This window comes from Oncorhynchus keta, chromosome 30 (assembly GCF_023373465.1).
Source record: "Oncorhynchus keta strain PuntledgeMale-10-30-2019 chromosome 30, Oket_V2, whole genome shotgun sequence".
In the NCBI taxonomy this organism is placed as follows: Eukaryota; Metazoa; Chordata; class Actinopteri; order Salmoniformes; family Salmonidae; genus Oncorhynchus; species Oncorhynchus keta.
Window position 1 is genome coordinate 1,113,914 of NC_068450.1, and position 24,647 is coordinate 1,138,560.

Here is a 24,647-nt window from a genome sequence, read left to right on the forward strand (position 1 = left end):
AGGGGTACTAAGGGAGAGAGAAGGTAAGAAGGGGTACTAAGGGAGAGAGAAGGTAAGAAGGGGTACTAAGGGAGAGAGAAGGTAAGAAGGGGTACTAAGGGAGAGAGAAGGTAAGAAGGGGTACTAAGGGAGAGAGAAGGTAAGAAGGGGTACTAAGGGAGAGAGAAGGTAAGAAGGGGTACTAAGGGAGAGAGAAGGTAAGAAGGGGTACTAAGGGAGAGAGAAGGTAAGAAGGGGTACTAAGGGAGAGAGAAGGTAAGAAGGGGTACTAAGGGAGAGAGAAGGTAAGAAGGGGAACTAAGGGAGAGAGAAGGTAAGAAGGGGTACTAAGGGAGAGAGAAGGTAAGAAGGGGTACTAAGGGAGAGAAGGTAAGAAGGGGTACTAAGGGAGAGAAGGTAAGAAGGGGTACTAAGGGAGAGAGAAGGTAAGAAGGGGTACTAAGGGAGAGAGAAGGTAAGAAGGGGTACTAAGGGAGAGAGAAGGTAAGAAGGGGTACTAAGGAGAGAGAAGGTAAGAAGGGGTACTAAGGGAGAGAGAAGGTAAGAAGGGGTACTAAGGGAGAGAGAAGGTAAGAAGGGGTACTAAGGGAGAGAGAAGGTAAGAAGGGGTACTAAGGGAGAGAGAAGGTAAGAAGGGTACTAAGGGAGAGAAGGTAAGAAGGGGTACTAAGGGAGAGAAGGTAAGAAGGGGTACTAAGGGAGAGAAGGTAAGAAGGGGTACTAAGGGAGAGAAGGTAAGAAGGGGTACTAAGGGAGAGAAGGTAAGAAGGGGTACTAAGGGAGAGAGAAGGTAAGAAGGGGTACTAAGGGGAGAGAAGGTAAGAAGGGGTACTAAGGGAGAGAGAAGGTAAGAAGGGGTACTAAGGGAGAGAGAAGGTAAGAAGGGGTACTAAGGGGAGAGAAGGTAAGAAGGGGTACTAAGGGGGAGAGAAGGTAAGAAGGGGTACTAAGGGAGAGAAGGTAAGAAGGGGTACTAAGGGAGAGAGAAGGTAAGAAGGGGTACTAAGGGAGAGAAGGTAAGAAGGGGTACTAAGGGAGAGAGAAGGTAAGAAGGGGTACTAAGGGAGAGAAGGTAAGAAGGGGTACTAAGGGAGAGAGAAGGTAAGAAGGGGTACTAAGGGAGAGAGAAGGTAAGAAGGGGTACTAAGGGAGAGAGAAGGTAAGAAGGGGTACTAAGGGAGAGAAGGTAAGAAGGGGTACTAAGGGGAGAGAGAAGGTAAGAAGGGGTACTAAGGGAGAGAGAAGGTAAGAAGGGGTACTAAGGGAGAGAGAAGGTAAGAAGGGGTACTAAGGGAGAGAGAAGGTAAGAAGGGGTACTAAGGGAGAGAAGGTAAGAAGGGGTACTAAGGGAGAGAGAAGGTAAGAAGGGGTACTAAGGGAGAGAGAAGGTAAGAAGGGGTACTAAGGGAGAGAAGGTAAGAAGGGGTACTAAGGGAGAGAGAAGGTAAGAAGGGGTACTAAGGGAGAGAGAAGGTAAGAAGGGGTACTAAGGGAGAGAAGGTAAGAAGGGGTACTAAGGGAGAGAGAAGGTAAGAAGGGGTACTAAGGGAGAGAAGGTAAGAAGGGGTACTAAGGGAGAGAAGGTAAGAAGGGGACTAAGGGAGAGAGAAGGTAAGAAGGGGTACTAAGGGAGAGAGAAGGTAAGAAGGGGGACTAAGGGAGAGAGAAGGTAAGAAGGGGGACTAAGGGAGAGAGAAGGTAAGAAGGGGTACTAAGGGAGAGAGAAGGTAAGAAGGGGTACTAAGGGAGAGAGAAGGTAAGAAGGGGTACTAAGGGAGAGAGAAGGTAAGAAGGGAGAGAAGGTAAGAAGGGAGACTAAGGGAGAGTGAAGGTAAGAAGGGGGACTAAGGGAGAGAAGGTAAGAAGGGGTACTAAGGGACAGAGAAGGTAAGAAGGGGTACTAAGGGAGAGAGAAGGTAAGAAGGGGGACTAAGGGAGAGAGAAGGTAAGAAGGGAGAGAAGGTAAGAAGGGGTACTAAGGGAGAGAGAAGGTAAGAAGGGGTACTAAGGGAGAGAGAAGGTAAGAAGGGGTACTAAGGGAGAGAGAAGGTAAGAAGGGGTACTAAGGGAGAGTGAAGGTAAGAAGGGGTACTAAGGGAGAGAGAAGGTAAGAAGGGGGACTAAGGGAGAGAGAAGGTAAGAAGGGGGACTAAGGGAGAGAAGGTAAGAAGGGGTACTAAGGGAGAGAAGGTAAGAAGGGGTACTAAGGGAGAGAGAAGGTAAGAAGGGGTACTAAGGAGAGAGAAGGTAAGAAGGGGGACTAAGGGAGAGAAGGTAAGAAGGGGTACTAAGGGAGAGAAGGTAAGAAGGGGTACTAAGGGGAGAGAGAAGGTAAGAAGGGGGACTAAGGGAGAGAGAAGGTAAGAAGGGGACTAAGGGAGAGAAGGTAAGAAGGGGTACTAAGGGAGAGAAGGTAAGAAGGGGTACTAAGGGAGAGAAGGTAAGAAGGGGGACTAAGGGAGAGAGAAGGTAAGAAGGGGTACTAAGGAGAGAGAAGGTAAGAAGGGGTACTAAGGGAGAGAAGGTAAGAAGGGGGACTAAGGGAGAGAGAAGGTAAGAAGGGGTACTAAGGGAGAGAGAAGGTAAGAAGGGGTACTAAGGGAGAGAAGGTAAGAAGGGGTACTAAGGGAGAGAGAAGGTAAGAAGGGGTACTAAGGGAGAGAGAAGGTAAGAAGGGGGACTAAGGGAGAGAGAAGGTAAGAAGGGGTACTAAGGGAGAGAGAAGGTAAGAAGGGGGACTAAGGGAGAGAGAAGGTAAGAAGGGGTACTAAGGGAGAGAGAAGGTAAGAAGGGGTACTAAGGGACAGAGAAGGTAAGAAGGGGTACTAAGGAGAGAGAAGGTAAGAAGGGGACTAAGGGAGAGTGAAGGTAAGAAGGGGTACTAAGGGGAGAGTGAAGGTAAGAAGGGGTACTAAGGGAGAGAAGGTAAGAAGGGGTACTAAGGGAGAGTGAAGGTAAGAAGGGGTACTAAGGGGAGAGTGAAGGTAAGAAGGGGGACTAAGGGAGAGAAGGTAAGAAGGGGTACTAAGGAGAGAGAAGGTAAGAAGGGGTACTAAGGGAGAGAGAAGGTAAGAAGGGGTACTAAGGGAGAGAAGGTAAGAAGGGGTACTAAGGGAGAGAAGGTAAGAAGGGGTACTAAGGGAGAGAGAAGGTAAGAAGGGGACTAAGGGAGAGAGAAGGTAAGAAGTGGGACTAAGGGAGAGAGAAGGTAAGAAGGGGGACTAAGGGAGAGAGAAGGTAAGAAGGGGTACTAAGGGACAGAGAAGGTAAGAAGGGGTACTAAGGGACAGAGAAGGTAAGAAGGGTACTAAGGGAGAGAGAAGGTAAGAAGGGGACTAAGGGAGAGAGAAGGTAAGAAGGGGTACTAAGGGAGAGAGAAGGTAAGAAGGGGAACTAAGGGAGAGAGAAGGTAAGAAGGGGTACTAAGGGAGAGAGAAGGTAAGAAGGGGTACTAAGGGAGAGAGAAGGTAAGAAGGGGTACTAAGGGAGAGAGAAGGTAAGAAGGGGTACTAAGGGAGAGTGAAGGTAAGAAGGGGTACTAAGGGAGAGTGAAGGTAAGAAGGGGTACTAAGGGAGAGAAGGTAAGAAGGGGTACTAAGGGAGAGTGAAGGTAAGAAGGGGTACTAAGGGAGAGTGAAGGTAAGAAGGGGTACTAAGGGAGAGAAGGTAAGAAGGGGTACTAAGGGAGAGAGAAGGTAAGAAGGGGTACTAAGGGAGAGAGAAGGTAAGAAGGGGTACTAAGGGAGAGAAGGTAAGAAGGGGTACTAAGGGAGAGAAGGTAAGAAGGGGTACTAAGGGAGAGAGAAGGTAAGAAGGGGGACTAAGGGAGAGAGAAGGTAAGAAGGGGGACTAAGGGAGAGAGAAGGTAAGAAGGGGGACTAAGGGAGAGAGAAGGTAAGAAGGGGTACTAAGGGAGAGAGAAGGTAAGAAGGGTACTAAGGGACAGAGAAGGTAAGAAGGGGTACTAAGGGAGAGAAAAGGTAAGAAGGGGGACTAAGGGAGAGAGAAGGTAAGAAGGAGACTAAGGGAGAGTGAAGGTAAGAAGGGGTACTAAGGGAGAGAGAAGGTAAGAAGGGGACTAAGGGAGAGAGAAGGTAAGAAAGGGAGAGAAGGTAAGAAGGAGACTAAGGAGAGAGTGAAGGTAAGAAGGGGTACTAAGGGAGAGAAGGTAAGAAGGAGAGAAGGTAAGAAGGGGTACTAAGGGAGAGAGAAGGTAAGAAGGGGTACTAAGGGACAGAGAAGGTAAGAAGGGGTACTAAGGGAGAGAGAAGGTAAGAAGGGGTACTAAGGGAGAGAGAAGGTTGAAGGGGTACTGAGGGACAGAGAAGGTTGAAGGGGTACTAAGGGAGAGAGAAGGTAAGAAGGGAGAGAAGGTAAGAAGGGGTACTAAGGGAGAGAGAAGGTAAGAAGGGAGAGAAGGTAAGAAGGGGTACTAAGGGGAGAGAAAAGGTAAGAAGGGGTACTAAGGGAGAGAGAAGGTAAGAAGGGGTACTAAGGGAGAGAGAAGGTATGAAGGGGTACTAAGGGAGAGAGAAGGTAAGAAGGGGTACTAAGGGAGAGAGAAGGTAAGAAGGGGTACTAAGGGAGAGAGAAGGTAAGAAGGGGTACTAAGGGAGAGAGAACGTAAGAAGGGGTACTAGGGTAGTGTGATGTTATTGGTCACGGGAGGGTAGTGCGATGTTATTGGTCACAGGGGAGGGTAGTGTGTTTCTATTGGTCACAGGGGAGGGTAGTGTGATGTTGTTGGTCACAGGGGAGGGTAGTGTGTTGTTATTGGTCACAGGGGAGGGTAGTGTGATGTTATTGGCTGGCTCAGGAGTATTGGTGTCTCTGAGGGGTCTTTGGCCTGGTTTGCTAACTACCTCTCTCAAAGAGGTCAGTGTATAAAGTCAAAAAATCTGCTGTCTCAGCCACTGCCCGTCAACAAAGGAGTACCCCAAGGCTCGATCCTAGGCCCCACGCAGTTTCTCAATTTACATCAACAACATAGCTTAGGCAGTAGGAAACTCTCATCCATTTATATGCAGATGATACAGTCTTATACTCAGCTGGCCCCTCCCCGGGCCTGTCATCATTCACTATGAACTGGACTGTGTGTTTACAGGCAGTAGGACCTGTCATCATTCACTATGAACTGGACTGTGTGTTTACAGCAGTAGGGCCTGCCATCATTAACTATGAACTGGACTGTGTGTTTACAGGCAGTAGGGCCTGTCATCATTCACTATGAACTGGACTGTATGTTTACAGGCAGTAGGGCCTGCCATCATTCACTATGAACTGGACTGTGTGTTTACAGGCAGTAGGACCTGTCATAATTCACTATGAACTGGACTGTGTGTTTACAGGCAGTAGGACCTGTCATCATTCACTTTGAACTGGACTGTGTGTTTACAGGAAGTAGGGCCTGTCATCATTCACTTTGAACTGGACTGTGTGTTTACAGGAAGTAGGGCCTGTCATCATTCACTATGAACTGGACTGTGTGTTTACAGGCAGTAGGACCTGTCATCATTCACTATGAACTGGACTGTGTGTTTACAGCAGTAGGGCCTGTCATCATTCACTATGAACTGGACTGTGTGTTTACAGCAGTAGGGCCTGCCATCATTAACTATGAACTGGACTGTGTGTTTACAGGCAGTAGGGCCTGTCATCATTCACTATGAACTGGACTGTATGTTTACAGGCAGTAGGGCCTGTCATCATTCACTATGAACTGGACTGTGTGTTTACTTTTGTTTGTACTGATAAACGATGGCATCAAAATTGTACTGATAAACGATGGGGAATTGTAGCCTACTCGTCCTTCTGCAGCTTGCCTGCAACCAAGCACCAAAGCTAACTGGCTAAAGTTGACTAGCTAGCGACTTCCAGACACAAATGAGAGAACACCTCACTCTGACCATTTTACTCATCGTAGCAGAGCTGGTTAGGATGTTTACATGTTATCTAGAACATTCTTCATTAACTATGACTTTTTTTGTCTGCGTTTACTGCATTTGTCAGGCCTATATCGAATCTTCCATTCCTCTCAAAAATGTTTAGAAAAGGCTGTTGCGCAGCAACTCACTGCCTTCCTGAAGACAAACAATGTATACGAAATGCTTCAGTCTGGTTTTAGACCCCATCATAGCACTGAGACGGCACTTGTGAAGGTGGTAAATGACATTTTAATGGCATCGGACCGAGGCTCTGCATCTGTCCTCGTGCTCCTAGACCTTAGTGCTGCTTTTGATACCATCGATCACCACATTCTTTTGGAGAGATTGGAAACCCAAATTGGTCTACACGGACAAGTTCTGGCCTGGTTTAGATCTTATCTGTCGGAAAGATGTTTGTCTCTGTGAATGGTTTGTCTTCTGACAAATCAACTGTACATTTCGGTGTTCCTCAAGGTTCCGTTTTAGGACCACTATTGTTTTCACTATATATTTTACCTCTTGGGGATGTCATTCGAAAACATAATGGTAACTTTCACTGCTATGCGGATGACACACAGCTGTACATTTCAATGAAACATGGTGAAGCCCCAAAATTGCCCTTGCTAGAAGCATGTGTTTCAGACATAAGGAAGTGGATGGCTGCAAACTTTCTACTTTTAAATTCGGACAAAACAGAGATGCTTGTTCTAGGTCCCAAGAAACAAAGAGATCTTCTGTTGAATCTGAGAATTAATCTTATTGGTTGTACAGTCGTCTCAAATAAAACTGTGAAGGACCTCGGCGTTACTCTGGACCCTGATCTCTCTTTTGAAGAACATATCAAGACCATTTCAAGGACAGCTTTTTTCCATCTACGTAACATTGCAAAAATCAGAAACTTTCTGTCCAAAAACGATGCAGAAAAATGTATCCATGTTTTGTCACTTCGAGGTTAGACTACTGCAATGCTCTACTTTCCGGCTACCCGGATAAATCACTAAATAAACTTCAGTTAGTGCTAAATACGGCTGCTAGAATCCTGACTAGAACCAAAACAATTGATCCTATTACTCCAGTGCTAGCCTCCCTACACTGGCTTCCTGTCAAAGCAAGGGCTGATTTCAAGGTTTTACTGCTAACCTACAAAGCATTACATGGGCTTGCTCCTACCCATCTCTCTGATTTGGTCCTGCCGTACATACCTACACGTACGCTACGGTCACAAGACGCAGGCCTCCTAATTGTCCCTAGAATTTCTAAGCAAACAGCTGGAGGCAGGGCTTTCTCCTATAGAGCTCCATTATTATGGAATGGTCTGCCTACCCATGTAAGAGACGCAAACTCGGTCTCAACCTTTAAGTCTTTATTGAAGACTCATCTCTTCAGTGGGTCGTATGATTGAATGTAGTCTGGCCCAGGAGTGGGAAGGTGAATGGAAAGGATCTGGAGCAATGAACCACCCTTGCTGTTTCTGCCTGGCCGGTTCCCCTCTCAGAGTCACTGGCTTACTGGTGCTCTTCCATGTCGTCCCTAGGAGGAGTGCGTCACAGACATGATCTTCCTGACCGGTTTTATGCCCCCCTAGGGCTCATATGGTGGCTTGTCTCAGTATAGTACATTTGGTCTGTTGATATCCCTCTTGTGGTGTGGGGGCTGTGCTTTGGCAAAGTGGGTGGGGTTATATCCTTCCTGTTTGGCCCTGTCCGGGGGTATCATCGGATGGGGCTACAGTGTCTCCTGACCCCTCCTGTCTCAGCCTCCAGTATTTATGCTGCAGTAGTTTATGTGTTGGGGGGCTAGGGTCAGTTTGTTATATCTGGAGTATTTCTCCTGTCTTATCCGGTGTCCTGTGTGAATTTAAGTATGCTCTCTCTAATTCTCTCTTTCTTTCTCTCTCTCGGAGGACCTGAGCCCTAGGACCATGCCTCAGGACTACCTGGCATGATGACTCCTTGCTGTCCCCAGTCCACCTGGTTGTGCTGCTGCTCCAGTTTCAACTGTTCTGCCTGCGGCTATGGACCCCTGACCTGTTCATTGGACGTGCTACCTGTCCCAGACCTGCTGTTTTTGACTCTCTCTCTCTACCGCACCTGCTATCTCTGACTCTGAATGATCGGCTATGAAAAGCCAACTGACATTTACTCCTGAGATGCTGACCTGTTGCACCCTCTACAATCACTGAGATTATTATTATTTGACCCTGCTGGTCATTTATGAACGTTTGAACATCTTGGCCAAATACTGTTATAATCTCCAACCGGCACAGCCAGAAGAGGACTGGCCACCCCACATAGCCTGGTTTCTTCCTAGATTCCTGCATTTCTAGGGAGTTTTTCCTAGCCACCGGGCTTCTACATCTACATTGCTTGCTGTTTTAGGCTGGGTTTCTGTACAGCACTTTGAGATATCAGCTGATGTAAAAAGGGCTTTATAAATCAATATGATTGATTGAATGAATAGAGGAGAAGAGGGTGTAGAGGAGGGGAGAGGAGCGGAGAGGAGGGAGGAAAGGAGGGAGTAGAGGAGAGGGGGGGTAGAGACGAGGATAGAAGACAGGAGAGTCAAGGAGTGGAGGGAGTAGAGGAGAGGAGGGGTATAGATGAGGATAGAGGACAGGAGAGTCAAGGAGTGGAGGGAGTAGAGGAGAGAGGAGAGGAGAGGGGGGGTAGAGATGAGGATAGAGGACAGGAGAGTCAAGGAGAGGAGGGAGGAGAGAGGAGAGGAGGAATGTGTAGAGGGGGGTAGAGGACAGGAGAGTCAAGGAGTGGAGGGAGTAGAGGAGAGGAGAGGAGGGGTAGAGATGAGGATAGAGGACAGGAGAGTCAAGGAGAGGAGGGAGTAGAGGAGAGAGGAGAGGAGGGGTAGAGATGAGGATAGAGAACAGGAGAGTCAAGGAGAGGAGGGAGTAGAGGAGGAGAGAGGGGGTAGAGATGAGGATAGAGGACAGGAGAGTCAAGGGAGAGGGAGGGAGGAGGGAGGAGGAGAGAGGAGAGGAGGAATGTGTAGAGGGGGTAGAGGACAGGAGAGTCAAGGAGTGGAGGGAGTAGAGGAGAGAAGAGGAGGGGTAGAGATGAGGATAGAGGACAGGAGAGTCAAGGAGAGGAGGGAGTAGAGGGAGAGAGGAGAGGAGGGGGTAGAGATGAGGATAGAGGACAGGAGAGTCAAGGAGAGGAGGAGGGAGGAGAGGAGGGGTAGAGATGAGGATAGAGGGCAGGAGAGTCAAGGAGAGGAGGGAGTAGAGGAGAGGAGAGGAGGGGTAGAGATGAGGATAGAGGACAGGAGAGTCAAGGAGAGGAGGGAGTAGAGGAGAGAGGAGAGGAGAGGAGGGGTAGAGATGAGGATAGAGGACAGGAGAGTCAAGGAGAGGAGGAGGGAGGAGAGGAGAGGAGGGGTAGAGATGAGGATAGAGGACAGGAGCGTCAAGGAGAGGAGAGGAGAGAGGAGAGGAGGGAGTAGAGGAGGGAGTAGAGGAGAGGAGGGAGTAGAGGAGAGAGGAGAGGAGGGAGAGAGGAGAGGAGAGAGGAGAGGAGGGAGGAGAGGAGAGGAGGAATGTGTAGAGGGGGGTAGAGAAGTGTTTAACTTACCGACCCATAGAGCTCTCCTCTCTCGTTCATGCCCAGGTAGAGTCCTGCGTCCACTCCTCTAATACTGACCAGCCCTACAGCCAGACTGATGAACTCTAGGATACCTGGAGAGGACAGAGACAACACCAGTCAGAGATATAGACCAGCCCTACAGCCAGACTGATGAACTCTAGGATACCTGGAGAGGACAGAGACAACACCAGTCAGAGATATAGACCAGCCCTACAGCCAGACTGATGAACTCTAGGATACCTGGAGAGGACAGAGACAACACCAGTCAGAGATATAGACCAGCCCTACAGCCAGACTGATGAACTCTAGGATACCTGGAGAGGACAGAGACAACACCAGTCAGAGATATAGACCAGCCCTACAGCCAGACTGATGAACTCTAGGATACCTGGAGAGGACAGAGACAACACCAGTCAGAGATATAGACCAGCCCTACAGCCAGACTGATGAACTCCACGATGGAGAGGACAGAGACAACACCAGTCAGAGATATAGACCAGCCCTACAGCCAGACTGATGAACTCTAGGATACCTGGAGAGGACAGAGACAACACCAGTCAGAGATAAGAAGTACAACTCTAAGTTATATAAGTACAACTCTAAGTTACATATGTACAACTCTAAGTTATATATGTACAACTCTAAGTTATATATGTACAACTCTAAGTTATATAAGTACAACTCTAAGTTATATAAGTACAACTCTAAGTTACATAAGTACAACTCTAAGTTACATAAGTACAACTCTAAGTTATATATGTACAACTCTAAGTTATATAAGTACAACTCTAAGTTATATAAGTACAACTCTAAGTTATATAAGTACAACTCTAAGTTATATTAGTCTAGCTACAGTGGCAAGTATGTGAACCCTTTGGAATTACCTGGATTTCTGTATAAATTGGTCATAAAATGTGATCTGATCTTCATCTAAATCACGACACCAGACAAACCCAGTCTGCTTAAACTAATAACACACTAATTATTGTCATTTTCTTGTCTATATTGAATGTGTCATTTAAACATTCCCAGTGTAGGTTGTGAATGTATGTGAACCCCCCAAGGCTAATGACTTCTCCAAAAGATCATTGGAGTAACTATAATATATATATATAACTGTAGGTTATATTAGTATACTGTAACTATAATATATATATAACTATAGGTTATATTAGTATACTGTAACTATAATATATATAACTGTCAGGTTATATTAGTATACTGTAACTATAATATATATAACTATAGGTTATATTAGTATAGGTAACATAATAATATAACTATAGGTTATATTAGTATACCCTAACCATAATATATATAACTCTAGGTTATATTAGTATACTGTAACAACATATCATATATATATAACCAGGTTATATTAGTATACTGTAACTCTAGGATATATATATAACAGTAGGTTATATTACATACTGTCAACTATAATATATATAACTATAGGTTATATTAGTATACTGTAACTTATATATGTACAACTCTAGGTTATATTAGTATACTGTAACTATAATATATATAACTATAGGTTATATTAGTATACTGTAACTATAATATATATAACTATAGGTTATATTAGTATACTGTAACTATAATATATATATATAACTGTAGGTTATATTAGTATACTGTAACTATATATATATATATATATAGGTATAACTCTAAGTTATATATATATAACTGTAGGTTATATATAGTATACTCTAACTATAATATATACAACTATAGGTTATATTAGTATACTGTAAGTTATATATAGTATAACTCTAAGTTATATTAGTATACTGTAACTCTAAGTTATATATATAACTCTAGGTTATATTATGTACAACTATAAGTTATATATGTACAACTCTAGGTTATATTAGTATACTGTAACTATATATGTATAACTCTAGGTTATATTAGTATACTGTAACTATAAGTTATATATGTATAACTGTAGGTTATATAAGTACAACTATAATATATATATATAACTCTAGGTTATATTAGTATACTGTAACTATAATATATATATATAACTCTAGGTTATATTAGTATACTGTAACTATTATATATATATAACTCTAGGTTATATTAGTATACTGTAACTATAATATATATAACTATAGGTTATATATAGTACAACTGTAACTATTATATATATATAACTATAGGTTATATTAGTATACTGTAACTATATATATATATAACTATAGGTTATATTAGTAGCTACAGTAACTATAATATATATAACTTAGGTTATATTACCTGTATTTCTGTATATAATTGGTCATAAAATGTTATATTAGTATCTTAACTAAATATATATATATAACTATAGGTTATATTAAACTGTAACTATAATATATATGTATAACTTAGGTTATATTAGTATACTGTAACATTATAAACATATAACTGTAGGTTATAATGTATACTGTAACTATAATATATATAACTATAGGTTATATTAGTATACTGTAACTATAATATATATATAACTATAGGTTATATTAGTATACTGTAACTATAATATATATAACTATAGGTTATATTAGTATACTGTAACTATAATATATATATAACTATAGGTTATATTAGTATACTGTAACTATAATATATATATAACTATAGGTTATATTAGTATACTGTAACTATATATATATATAACTATAGGTTATATTAGTATACTGTAACTATATATATATATAACTATAGGTTATATTAGTATACTGTAACTATAATATATATATAACTATAGGTTATATTAGTGTTACTGTAACCGGAATATATATAACTATAGGTTCAAATTAGTATACTGTAAGGTACAAATCTGTCATTCTGCCCCTGAACAGGCAGTTAATACTGTTATAGGCCCTCATTGAAAATAAGAATATATATAACTGTACTTGCCTGGTTAAACTATAATATATATATATAACTAAATTAAATAGGTTATATACTGTAACTATAATATATATATAACTATATGTTATATTAGTATACTGTAACTATAATAAAAATATAACTATATGTTATATTAGTATACTGTAACTATAATAAAAATATAACTATAGGTTATATTAGTATACTGTAACTATAATAAAAATATAACTATAGGTTATATTAGTATACTGTAACTATAATATATATAACTATAGGTTATATTAGTATACTGTAACTATAATATATATAACTATAGGTTATATTAGTATACTGTAACTATAATATATATAACTATAGGTTATATTAGTATACTGTAACTATAATATATATAACTATAGGTTATATTAGTATACTGTAACTATAATATATATAACTATAGGTTATATTAGTATACTGTAACTATAATATATATAACTATAGGTTATATTAGTATACTGTAACTATAATATATATATATAACTATAGGTTATATTAGTACACTGACACACCTACGGGACTCTGCATTGTGTTGCTAACTAGCTAAGTGGCTAGATGTCAAGATCTTCTTGGTTACATTGTTTTATGCATCAACATGTTTTTTTTAATAACCAAAAAAGTATTAAACAAATCTAAATATATCTTTTATATTTGAGATTCTTCAAATAGCCACCCTTTGCCTTGATGACAGCTTTGCACACTCTTGGCGTTCTCTCAACCAGCTACATGAGGCTGGAATGCATTTCAATTAACAGGTGTGTCTTCTTAAAAGTTCATTTGACACATTTCTTTCCTTCTTAATGCATTTGTGACAAGGTAGGGGTGGTATACAGAAGACAGCCCTAATTGGTAAAAGACCAAGACCATTACTTGAAGACATAAAGGTCAGTCAATCCGGAACTTTGAAAGTTTCTTCAAGTGCAGTCGCAAAAAAACCATCAAGCGCTATGATGTAAATGAAACGGGCTCTCATTTTTATTTATTTATTTTTATTTGACCTTTATTTAACTAGGCAAGTCAGTTAAGAACAAATTCTTATTTTCAATGACGGCCTGGGAACAGTGGGTTAACTGCCTGTTCAGGGGCAGAACAACAGATTTGTACCTTGTCAGTTCGGGGGTTTGAACTTGCAACCTTCCGGTTACTAGTCCAACGCTATAACCACTAGGCTACCCTGCCGCTCCTCATGAGGACGGCCACAGTAAAGGAAGACCCAGAGTTACCTCTGCTGCAGAGGATAAGTTCATTAGAGTTACCAGACTCAAATTGCAGCCCAAATACAATCTTCAGAGTTCAAGTAACAGACATCTCAACATCAACTGTTCAGAGGAGACTGTGTGAATCAGGCCTTCATGGTCGAATTGCTGCAAAGAAACCATTACTAAAGGACACCAATAAGGAGAAGAGACTTGCTTGGGCAAAGAAACACAAGCGATGGACATTAGATCGGTCGTAATCTGTCCTTCGGTCTGATGAGTCCAAATGTGAGGTTTTTGGTTCCAGCCGCCGTGTCTTTGTGAGACGCAGAGATGGTGAACGGATGATCATGTGGTTCCGTGAAGCATGTGTGGCTCCCACCGTGAAGCATGGAGGAGGAGGTGTGATGGTGTGTGGTTCCCACCGTGAAGCATGGAGGACCGTGAAGCATGGAGGAGGTGGTGTGATGGTGTGTGGTTCCCACCGTGAAGGAGGTGTGATGGTGTGTGGGTGAAGCATGGAGTGGAGGTGCTTTGCTGGTGACACTGTCAGTGATTTATTTAGAAGTCAAGGCACACTTAACCAGCATGGCTACCACAGCATTCTGCAGTGATACGCCATCCCATCTGGTTTGGGTTTAGTGGGACTATCATTTGTTATTCAACAGAACAATGACCCAACACACCTCCAGGTTGTGTACGGGCTATTTGACCAAGAAGGAGAGTGATGGAGTGCTGCATCAGATGACCTGGCCTCCACAATCACCTGACCTCAACTCAGTTGAGATGGTTTGGGATGAGTTGGACCGCAAAGGAAAAGCAGCCAACAAATGCTCAGCATATGTGGGAACTCCTTCAAGACTGTTGGAGAAGCATTCCAGGTGAAGCTGGTTGAGAGAATGCCAAGAGTGTGCAAAGCTGTCATCAAGGCAAAGGGTGGCTACTTTGAAGAATCTAAAATCTAAAATATATTTTGATTTGTTTAACACTTTTTGGGTTACGATATGATTCCATATATGTCTTCACTATTATTCTACAATGTAGAAAATAGTAAAAATAAAGAAAAACCCTTGAATGAGTATGTGTTCTAATACTATTGACTGGTACTGTATATTTGTGCTTTTACCCATTTACTACTGGGACAAGGAAATCCCGGCTGGCCAAACCCTCCTCAAACCTGGACGACGCTGGGCCAATTGTGCGCCTCCTCATGGGTCTCCTGGTCACAGCCTGGGATCGAACCCGGGGCTGTAGTGACGCCTCAAGCACTGCGCCACTCGGGGGGGGCCAGAAGCAAATATTCAAAGGAGAACTTTGAAGGCTGAAGGCTTGTGTTCCAAATGGCACCCTATTACCTATTTCGTGCACTACTTTTTACCAGAGCCCTATAGAACCCTATTCCCGATTTAGTGCACCACTTTATACCAGAGCGCTATGGGTCCTGGTCAGAAGTAGTGCACTAAAGTAGTGCACTATTCCTTCACTCTGCAGTGCCATTGGGGACGAGCCAATGATTGGGACTGGGTTGGGGACAGCAGATCTCTGACCAGTTGTTATGCGAAGCAGAGACATCTCTATGAGGTGCGTCCCACTCGTTCTAAATGTTTCTCTCCATGAGGTGTGTCCTACTCGTTCTAGATGTTTCTCTCCATGAAGTGCATCCCAAATGGCACCCTATAATTCCCTTTATAGTGTGCTACTTTTGACCAGAGCCCATAGACAGAACATATTGAATGTTTTCCCACAGTATTTGGACTCTACCTGAGGTGAAGCCTGAACAGGGATGTTTTCTAATAGTGGATAGAAACTGTGGATAAACACCAGCACAGCTGATGCAGAATACAGATGCTATTAGTGCTTAGTTCGTGTTTACCATCCGGTCCGCCCCTGGCCAGGACACGACTGGGCTGTATTCCAAATGTAGTGCACTATTAATGACCAGGGCACATAGGGTGCCATTTGGGACTCAGCCAGCCTCTTAGTCTCTGATCCTCTAGGCCAGTGGTTCCCAAACGTTTTATAGTCCCTTCAAATGTTCAACCTCCAGCTGCGTACCCCCTCTAGCACCAGGGTCAGCTGTACCCCGTCTAGCTCCAGGGTCACCTGTACCCCGTCTAGCACCAGGGTCAGCTGTACCCCCTCTAGCACCAGGGTCAGCTGAACCCCCTCTAGCACCAGGGTCAGCTGTACCCCTCTAGCACCAGGGTCACCTAACCCCCTCCCCTCTAGCACCCCCTCTAGCACCAGGGTCAGCTGTACCCCCCCTAGCACCAGGGTCAGCTGTACCCCCCCAGCACCAGGGTCAGCTGTACCCCCTCTAGCACCAGGGTCAGCATAACAACCCCCTAGCACCAGGGACAGCTGTACCCCCTCTAGCACCACGGTCAGCATAATTTTGCTCTTTATTTAACAATCCCCCTCTAGCACCAGGGTCAGCTGTACCCCCTAGCACCTCAGCTGTGATTCAGGTCTTGCCCCCATTTCACTATGCACCAGGGTCAGTCTGTCTTAAATCATTTCCCACACACAGTCTGTGCCCCCCAGCACCAGCACCAGGGTCAGCTGCTGCCCCCAGTGCTAGCACCAGGGTCAGCCATCATTGTCATCCTGTCAGGCATTCCCTTGGCACACACACACTATACGATGCATTTATTAAACATCAGAATGAGTGTGAGTTTGTCACAACCCGGCTCGTGGGAAGTGACAACGAGCTCTTATAGGACCAGGCCACAAATAATAATAATAATTAATAATTTTGCTCTTTATTTAACAATCTTACATGTAAAACCTTATTTGTTCATCAAAAATGGTGAATAACTCACCACAGGTTAATGAGAAGGGTGTGCTTGAAAGGATGCACATAACGGCAATGTTGGGTTGTATTGGAGAGAGTCTCAGTCTTAAATCATTTCCCACACACAGTCTGTGCCTGTATGTAGTTTTCATGCTAGTGAGGGCCGAGAATCCACTCTCACGTCAAAAGAAGTGTCAATACTTTGCCCCTTGATAACCAGCGCACTTCTGTATGTTGTAAAAGCGTTACATGGTCGCTGCCCCCATATCAGTGCATAGTGCAGAAAATACGAGAGTTCAGAGGTCTTGCTTTAACAAAGTTAACCATTTTCACTGTGGTGTCCAAAATGTCTTTCAAGCTGTCAGGCATTCCCTTGGCAGCAAGAGCCTCTAGGTGGATGCTACAGTCTACCCAAGAGCCTCTCGGTGGATGCTGCAGTGTACCCAAGAGCTTCTCGGTGGATGCTGCAGTGTACCCAAGAGCCTCTAGGTGGATGCTGCAGTCTACCCAAGAGCCTCTGGGTTGATGCTGCAGTCTACCCAAGAGCTTCTCGGTGGATGCTGCAGTGTACCCAAGAGCCTCTCGGTGGATGCTGCAGTGTACCCAAGAGCCTCTCGGTTGCTGCAGTGTACCCAAGAGCCTCTAGGTGGATGCTGCAGTCTACCCAAGAGCCTCTGGGTTGATGCTGCAGTCTACCCAAGAGCTTCTCGGTGGATGCTGCAGTCTACCCAAGAGCCTCTCGGTTGATGCTGCAGTGTACCCAAGAGCCTCTAGGTGGATGCTGCAGTGTACCCAAGAGCCTCTGGGTTGATGCTGCAGTGTACCCAAGAGCCTCTCGGTAGATGCTGTAAATAAGAATTTGTTCTTAACTGACTTGCCTAGTAAAATAAAGGTAAAATAAATTTAAAAAGTGTACCAAGAGCCTCTAGGTGGATGCTGTAGGGTACCCAAGAGCCTCTAGGTGGATGCTGTAGGGTACCCAAGAGCCTCTAGGTGGATGCTGTAGGGTACCCAAGAGCCTCTCGGTGGATGATGTAGGGTACCCAAGAGCCTCTAGGTTGATGCTGCAGTGTACCCAAGAGCCTCTCGGTGGATGCTACAGTGTACCCAAGAGCCTCTAGGTGGATGCTGCAGTGTACCCAAGAGCCTCTAGGTGGATGCTGCAGTGTACCCAAGAGCCTCTAGGTGGATGCTACAGTGTACCTAAGAGCCTCTAGGTGGATGCTACAGTGTACCCAAGAGCCTCTAGGTGGATGCTGCAGTGTACCCAAGAGCCTCTAGGTGGATGCTGCAGTGTACCCAAGAGCCTCTGGGTTGATGCTGCAGTCTACCCAAGAGCCTCTAGGTGGATGCTACAGTCTACCCAAGAGCCTCTAGGTGGATGCTACAGTCTACCAAAGAGCCTCTAGGTGGATGCTGTAGTGTACCCAAGAGCCTCTCGGTAGATGCTGTAAATAAGAATTTGTTCTTAACTGACTTGCCTAGTAAAATAAAGGTAAAATAAATTAAAAAAGTGTACCAAGAGCCTCTAGGTGGATGCTGTAGGGTACCCAAGAGCCTCTAGGTGGATGCTGTAGGGTACCCAAGAGCCTCTAGGTGGATGCTGTAGGGTACCCAAGAGCCTCTCGGTGGATGCTGTAGGGTACCCAAGAGCCTCTAGGTGGATGCTGTAGGGTACCCAAGAGCCTCTAGGTGGATGCTGTAGGGTACCCAAGAGCCTCTCGGTGGATGCTGCAGTGTACCCAAGAGCCTCTAGGTGGATGCTGTAGGGTACCCAAGAGCCTCTAGGTGGATGCTGTAGGGTACCCAAGAGCCTCTCGGTGGATGCTGTAGGGTACCCAAGAGCCTCTAGGTGGATGCTGTAGGGTACCCAAGAGCCTCTAGGTGGATGCTGTAGGGTACCCAAGAGCCTCTAGGTGGATGCTACAGTGTACCCAAGAGCCTCTCGGTGGATGCTGCAGTGTACCCAAGAGCCTCTCGGTGGATGCTGCAGTGTACCCAAGAGCCTCTAGGTGGATGCTGCAGTGTACCCAAGAGCCTCTCGGTGGATGCTGCAGTGTACCCAAGAGCCTCTCGGTGGATGCTGCAGTGTACCCAAGAGCCTCTAGGTGGATGCTGCAGTGTACCCAAGAGCCTCTAGGTGGATGCTACAGTGTACCCAAGAGCCTCTCGGTGGATGCTGCAGTGTACCCAAGAGCCTCTCGGTGGATGCTGCAGTGTACCCAAGAGCCTCTCGGTTGATGCTGCAGTGTACCCAAGAGCCTCTAGGTGGATGCTGCAGTGTACCCAAGAGCCTCTAGGTGGATGCTGCAGTGTACCCAAGAGCCTCTAGGTGGATGCTACAGTGTACCCAAGAGCCTCTAGGTGGATGCTACAGTGTACCCAAGAGCCTCTAGGTGGATGCTGCAGTGTACCCAAGAGCCTCTAGGTGGAAGCTACAGTGTACCCAAGAGCCTCTAGGTGGAAGCTACAGTGTACCCAAGAGCCTCTAGGTGGATGCTACAGTGTACCCAAGAGCCTCTCGGTGGATGCTGTAGGGTACCCAAGAGCATCTAGGTGGATGCTGTAGGGTACCCAAGAGCCTCTAGGTGGATGCTGTAGGGTACCCAAGAGCCTCTAGGTGGATGCTGTAGGGTACCCAAGAGCCTCTAGGTGGATGCTGTAGGGTACCCAAGAGCCTCTCGGTGGATGCTGTAGGGTACCCAAGAGCCTCTCGGTGGATGCTGTAGGGTACCCAAGAGCCTCTAGGTGGATGCTGTAGGGTACCCAAGAGCCTCTAGGTGGATGCTGTAGGGTACCCAAGAGCCTCTCGGTGGATGCTGTAGGGTACCCAAGAGCCTCTAGGTGGATGCTGTAGGGTACCCAAGAGCCTCTAGGTGGATGCTGCAGTGTACCCAAGAGCCTCTCGGTGGATGCTACAGTGTACCCAAGAGCCTCTCGGTGGATGCTGCAGTGTACCCAAGAGCCTCTAGGTGGATGCTACAGTGTACCCAAGAGCCTCTCGGTGGATGCTGCAGTGTACCCAATAGCCTCTAGGTGGATGCTGCAGTGTACCCAAGAGCCTCTCGGTTGATGCTGCAGTGTACCCAAGAGCCTCTAGGTGGAAGCTACAGTGTACCCAAGAGCCTCTAGGTGGATGCTACAGTGTACCCAAGAGCCTCTCGGTGGATGCTGTAGGGTACCCAAGAGCATCTAGGTGGATGCTGTAGGGTACCCAAGAGCCTCTAGGTGGATACTGTAGGGTACCCAAGAGCCTCTAGGTGGATGCTGTAGGGTACCCAAGAGCCTCTAGGTGGATGCTGTAGGGTACCCAAGAGCCTCTGGGTTGATGCTACAGTGTACCCAAGAGCCTCTAGGTGGATGCTACAGTGTACCCAAGAGCCTCTCGGTGGATGCTACAGTGTACCCAAGAGCCTCTAGGTGGATGCTGCAGTCTACCCAAGAGCCTCTAGGTTGATGCTGCAGTGTACCCAAGAGCCTCTAGGTGGATGCTACAGTCTACCCAAGAGCCTCTAGGTTGATGCTACAGTGTACCCAAGAGCCTCTCGGTGGATGCTACAGTGTACCCAAGAGCCTCTAGGTGGATGCTACAGTCTACCCAAGAGCCTCTCGTGGATTGATGCTGTAGTGTACCCAAGAGCCTCTAGGTTGATGCTACAGTCTACCCAAGAGCCTCTAGGTGGATGCTACAGTGTACCCAAGAGCCTCTCGGTGGATGCTGCAGTGTACCCAAGAGCCTCTAGGTGGATGCTGCAGTGTACCCAAGAGCCTCTAGGTGGATGCTGCAGTGTACCCAAGAGCCTCTCGGTGGATGCTACAGTGTACCCAAGAGCCTCTCGGTGGATGCTACAGTGTACCCAAGAGCCTCTAGGTGGATGCTACAGTCTACCCAAGAGCCTCTCGGTTGATGCTGTAGTGTACCCAAGAGCCTCTAGGTTGATGCTACAGTCTACCCAAGAGCCTCTCGGTTGATGCTGCAGTGTACCCAAGAGCCTCTAGGTTGATGCTACAGTCTACCCAAGAGCCTCTCGGTTGATGCTGTAGTGTACCCAAGTGGCGTCGGGAGCAACTGTTGCAGGCGTGTTACCACTCCACTATGTCTCCCTGTTATGGCTTTGGTGCCGTCAGTACAGATACCAACATGAGCAGCAGCTACGTTTGGCTACATAGTGGAATAGTTAGTGGAATTTCCATGAGAGAGTAACGGTTAATGTGATTGGATGAGTAACGGTTAATGTGATTGGATGTTCGTTATCTGACAAGGCTTCCTGTATTTGACATTGTGTTGTTATTTCGCTGAACACTCGATGGTTGAATATTATTTTTGGCAGAGAAACGAGGCTACTGAGGCGAGAGAAAAAAACTCACCCAAATGTATAGCCCCGTTGGAAAATATAAATGGGGAAAAAAGTGTATCACATTATTATTTGGCGTACCGCCAACGGCATTGGGAATACCTGCTCTCCGATAATGCTGTCAGGGAATGAAACACCAGCTCTCTCTGATCCTCTATGATAATGCTGCCAGGGAAGGAAACACCAGCTCTCTCTGATCCTCTATGATAATGCTGCCAGGGAAGGAAACACCAGCTCTCTCTGATCCTCTATGATAATGCTGTCAGGGAATGAAACACGAGCTCTCTCTGATTCTCTACGATAATGCTGTCAGGGAATGAAACACCAGCTCTCTCTGATTCTCTACGATAATGCTGTCAGGGAATGAAACACCAGCTCTCTCTGATCCTCTATGATAATTCTGCCAGGGAAGGAAACACCAGCTCTCTCTGATCCTCTATGATAATGCTGTCAGGGAATGAAACACGAGCTCTCTCTGATTCTCTACGATAATGCTGTCAGGGAATGAAACACCAGCTCTCTCTGATCCTGGCGACCTTTTAATCAAACCCATCTCCTCCCAGCACTGACACCTGCTCTGCATTCTAACCCAAAGTGAAGCCAGAAACAAACACTACCCAACCCTCTCCAGGCCTGTTTCAGCCTCCTCAACCCTGTTCATCACTCCTCAGTCCTGTTCAAATGTGTTCAGCCCTCCTCAGCCTTGTTCAAACCTCCTCAGTACTCTGCAGCCCTCCCCAGTCCTCTCCTGCCCTGTTCAGCCGTCCTCAGTCCTCTCCAGCCCTGTTCAGCCCTCCTCAGTCCTCTCCAGCCCTGTTCAGCCCTCCCCAGTCCTCTCCTGCCCTGTTCAGCCCTCCCCAGTCCTCTCCTGCCCTGTTCAGCCCTCCTCAGTCCTCTCCTGCCCTGTTCAGCCCTCCTCAGTCCTCTCCAGCCCTGTTCAGCCCTCCTCAGTCCTCTCCAGCCCTGTTCAGCCCTCCTCAGTCCTCTCCAGCCCTGTTCAGCCCTCCTCAGTCCTCTCCAGCCCTGTTCAGCCCTCCTCAGTCCTCTCCAGCCCTCCTCAGTCCTCTCCAGCCCTGTTCAGCCCTCCTCAGTCCTCTCCAGCCCTGTTCAGCCCTCCCCAGTCCTCTCCTGCCCTGTTCAGCCCTCCCCAGTCCTCTCCTGCCCTGTTCAGCCCTCCTCAGTCCTCTCCAGCCCTGTTCAGCCCTCCTCAGTCCTCTCCAGCCCTCCCCAGTCCTCTCCAGCCCTGTTCAGACATGTACACCATCGGCTTGTCTTGACTGCCGACCGCCAGCTTTAAACCATCTCTAGATTCTCCCTGGTCATGGTTCAATTTACAGCTATTCTCTCTCTTTCTCAAATCAAATCAAATGTATTTGTCACATACACATGGTTAGCAGATGTTAATGCACCCCCCTCTCTCCCCTCTCTCTCTCTCTCTCTGTCCCTCTCCCACTCACCATCTCTCTCCCTCCCTGTCTCTCTCTCTCTCTCTCTCTCTCTCTCTCTCTCTCTCTCTCTCTCTCTCTCTCTCTCTCTCTCTCTCTCTCTCTCTCTCTCTCTCTCTCTCTCTCTCTCTCTCTCTCTCTCTCTCTCTCTCTCTCTCTCTCAGGCAGTGAGCCTAACAGAGTGCTGCACCTGCAGAATGACTGCATGGACATGAGGTGCAGAGAATGTGCATGTTTTCTCTGTGACCTCATGTGTCTGTGATAGTGATTGGAACCACACCTCCAATGATTCGTATTAATAGTAGAATTAGGAGAGAGAGAGCCGGTATGGTCCCTTTGAACCAGTTAAACAGAGAACCAGACACGGACCACTGCCTGTCCAGCTCTCTCTCTGTCTCTCTCTCTCTCTCTCTCCTTCTCCCTCTCTCTCTCTCTCTCTCCCCATCTCTCTGTCTCTCTCTCTCTCTCTCTCTCTCCCCCTTCTCTCTCTCCTTCTCCCCTCTCTCTCTCGGGAGCCACCTGCCTGCCGCTCCTTAGAGGCATGGTGGCCTGGAGAAGGAAGGCATGTGGCTGTCCTGCTGACTGGATGACACACACACACACACACACCTGAAACCCTTCAGCAAAATGACTAATCATATTCTGAGAAGGCAGACATAATAGGTGTCGAATGGCCTGCATTAAAATCCTTCTGTTACCGGTTAAATATGACATGTCCTGTTACCGGTTAAACATGACACATCTATATTACTGGGAACGACAGAAAAAAAATGCAGCTCAATCATCGCACCCAACGCTTTGCGAAAGGAAAACTGTCAAATAAATAACCAGGTTTCAAATGTAAAAGTTGTTGCAAAAGATGTTGCTCTTGGCCCGTGCAAACAAAACCGCACCAAGTTCACATGCAATTGTTGGACGCTCACCGAATCTGCTGTGGTCCTGTCTTGTCCCGTACACGGTCCCGTTGGGGAATATCTCCAGCTGGAATCCGGTTCGACAATACAGCTGCCTCCGCCGCAGAATCCCTTTAAGGTGCTCGAAATCTGTCAGCGAGCCTCGCTGTAACCTCCCCTCGATCTGTCCCAGCCTCTCATCCAGTAACCCCGCTGGCGCCTCTGCCAAGGGCATACTTCCTAGTGCGGGGAAACTCTGTAAATCCAAGTCGAGTGTACCTAGAAAGCCCCCAACCTCCGCCATGGCGCACAACTGACGGGATCTGATAATGCAATTAAAATATCAGTTGAATCAAGGAAGCAAAACACAAAGTCAAATCCCATGCGCAGGTATGCTACCCGATGTAATGCGTCATCCAGCCTTTGTTTTGTGTCGCGCTGCCACCGTCTCGTCCTGATGCCGCTGTAGGATCACTAGTCTTCTGAACAAACAATCCCAGACAGCTACTCTTCACTCCGGCAGGCTGTAGCAGGACAACCTCCCTGCTCGGCTCTCTGTGGCTTTCTGCTGATAAAACCACCACGGAACCAAGAGCAGGAAACTCTGGTGAGAGTTTGTGGTGCATTGAAATAACGAACAGATTCCGGAATGAAAGCCGCAATCATCATTAAAACACCGATGGAAGTTGCCACAGAGTTGATAAACTACATTGTTTCACTGCATCAGGCTACCAATGAGTCCGTTCATAATCCATCCATATAGAATAACTCTTTAAATAACTCTTCACCGTTTGGACCGCAGGGGGGTGTCTCTATTATTTTCACTCTAAGAAAGTCAAGAAGCCCCGTCCTAATGTCTTTTACGGATTTCAAACAGAAAATCTCCGTTCAACTCGGTCCCATTTAATAACGGTGCAGCCAGTCAGTCATTAACTCTGTCTTCTGTTCGGATATTCGAGAGGCTGGAATTTAGAATTGGAAGTTTGGATGAAAGCGTTTATATCCACCTCCTCTCTCTCTCTCTCTCTACTCTCTTTCTCTCTCCCTCTCTCTGCTCTCTTTCTCTGCTCTCTCTCTCTCCCTCTCTCTCTCTCTCTCTCTCTCTCTCTCTCTCTCTCTCTCTCTCTCTAACCTGCCTCTCTCTCTCTCTCTCTAACCTGCCTCCCTCTCTCTAACCTGCCTCTCCCTCCCTCTCTCTCTCTCTCTCTCTCTCTCTCTCTCTCTCTCTCTCTCTCTCTCTCTCTCTCTCTCTCTAACCTGCCCCCTCTCTCTCTCTCTAACCTGCCTCCCTCTCTCTAACCTGCCTCCCCTCTCTCTCTCTCTCTCTCTCTCTCTCTCTCTCTCTCTCTCTCTAACCTGCCTCCCTCTCTCTCTCTCTCTCTCTCTCTCTAACCTCCCTCTCTCTCTCTAACGTGCCTCTCTCTCTCTCTCTCTAACCTGCCTCTCTCTCTCTCTCTAACCTGCCTCTCTCTCTCTCTCTCTCTCTCTAACCTGCCCCCTCTCTCTCTCTCTCTCTCTCTCT

The 24,647-nt window shown here is 46.2% G+C and overlaps 1 protein-coding gene across 29 annotated transcripts in view; it reads right to left on the bottom strand.

The window, feature by feature from the left end:
• The window catches only part of fgf16 (fibroblast growth factor 16), a 32,396-nt gene extending 8,249 nt beyond the window's left edge, over positions 1–24,147 (bottom strand). For all 29 annotated transcript variants that reach the window (XM_052487120.1, XM_052487119.1, XM_052487115.1 and 26 more), the window contains exons 1-2: positions 23,156–24,147; positions 9,509–9,612 (exon numbers count right to left, since the gene is read on the bottom strand). In XM_052487120.1, the coding sequence (XP_052343080.1) occupies positions 9,509–9,612; positions 23,156–23,429 (378 nt within the window). In that variant the 5' untranslated portion in view covers positions 23,430–24,147. The remainder of the gene's footprint in view (positions 1–9,508; positions 9,613–23,155) is intronic.
• Positions 24,148–24,647: the final 500 nt, after the last annotated feature.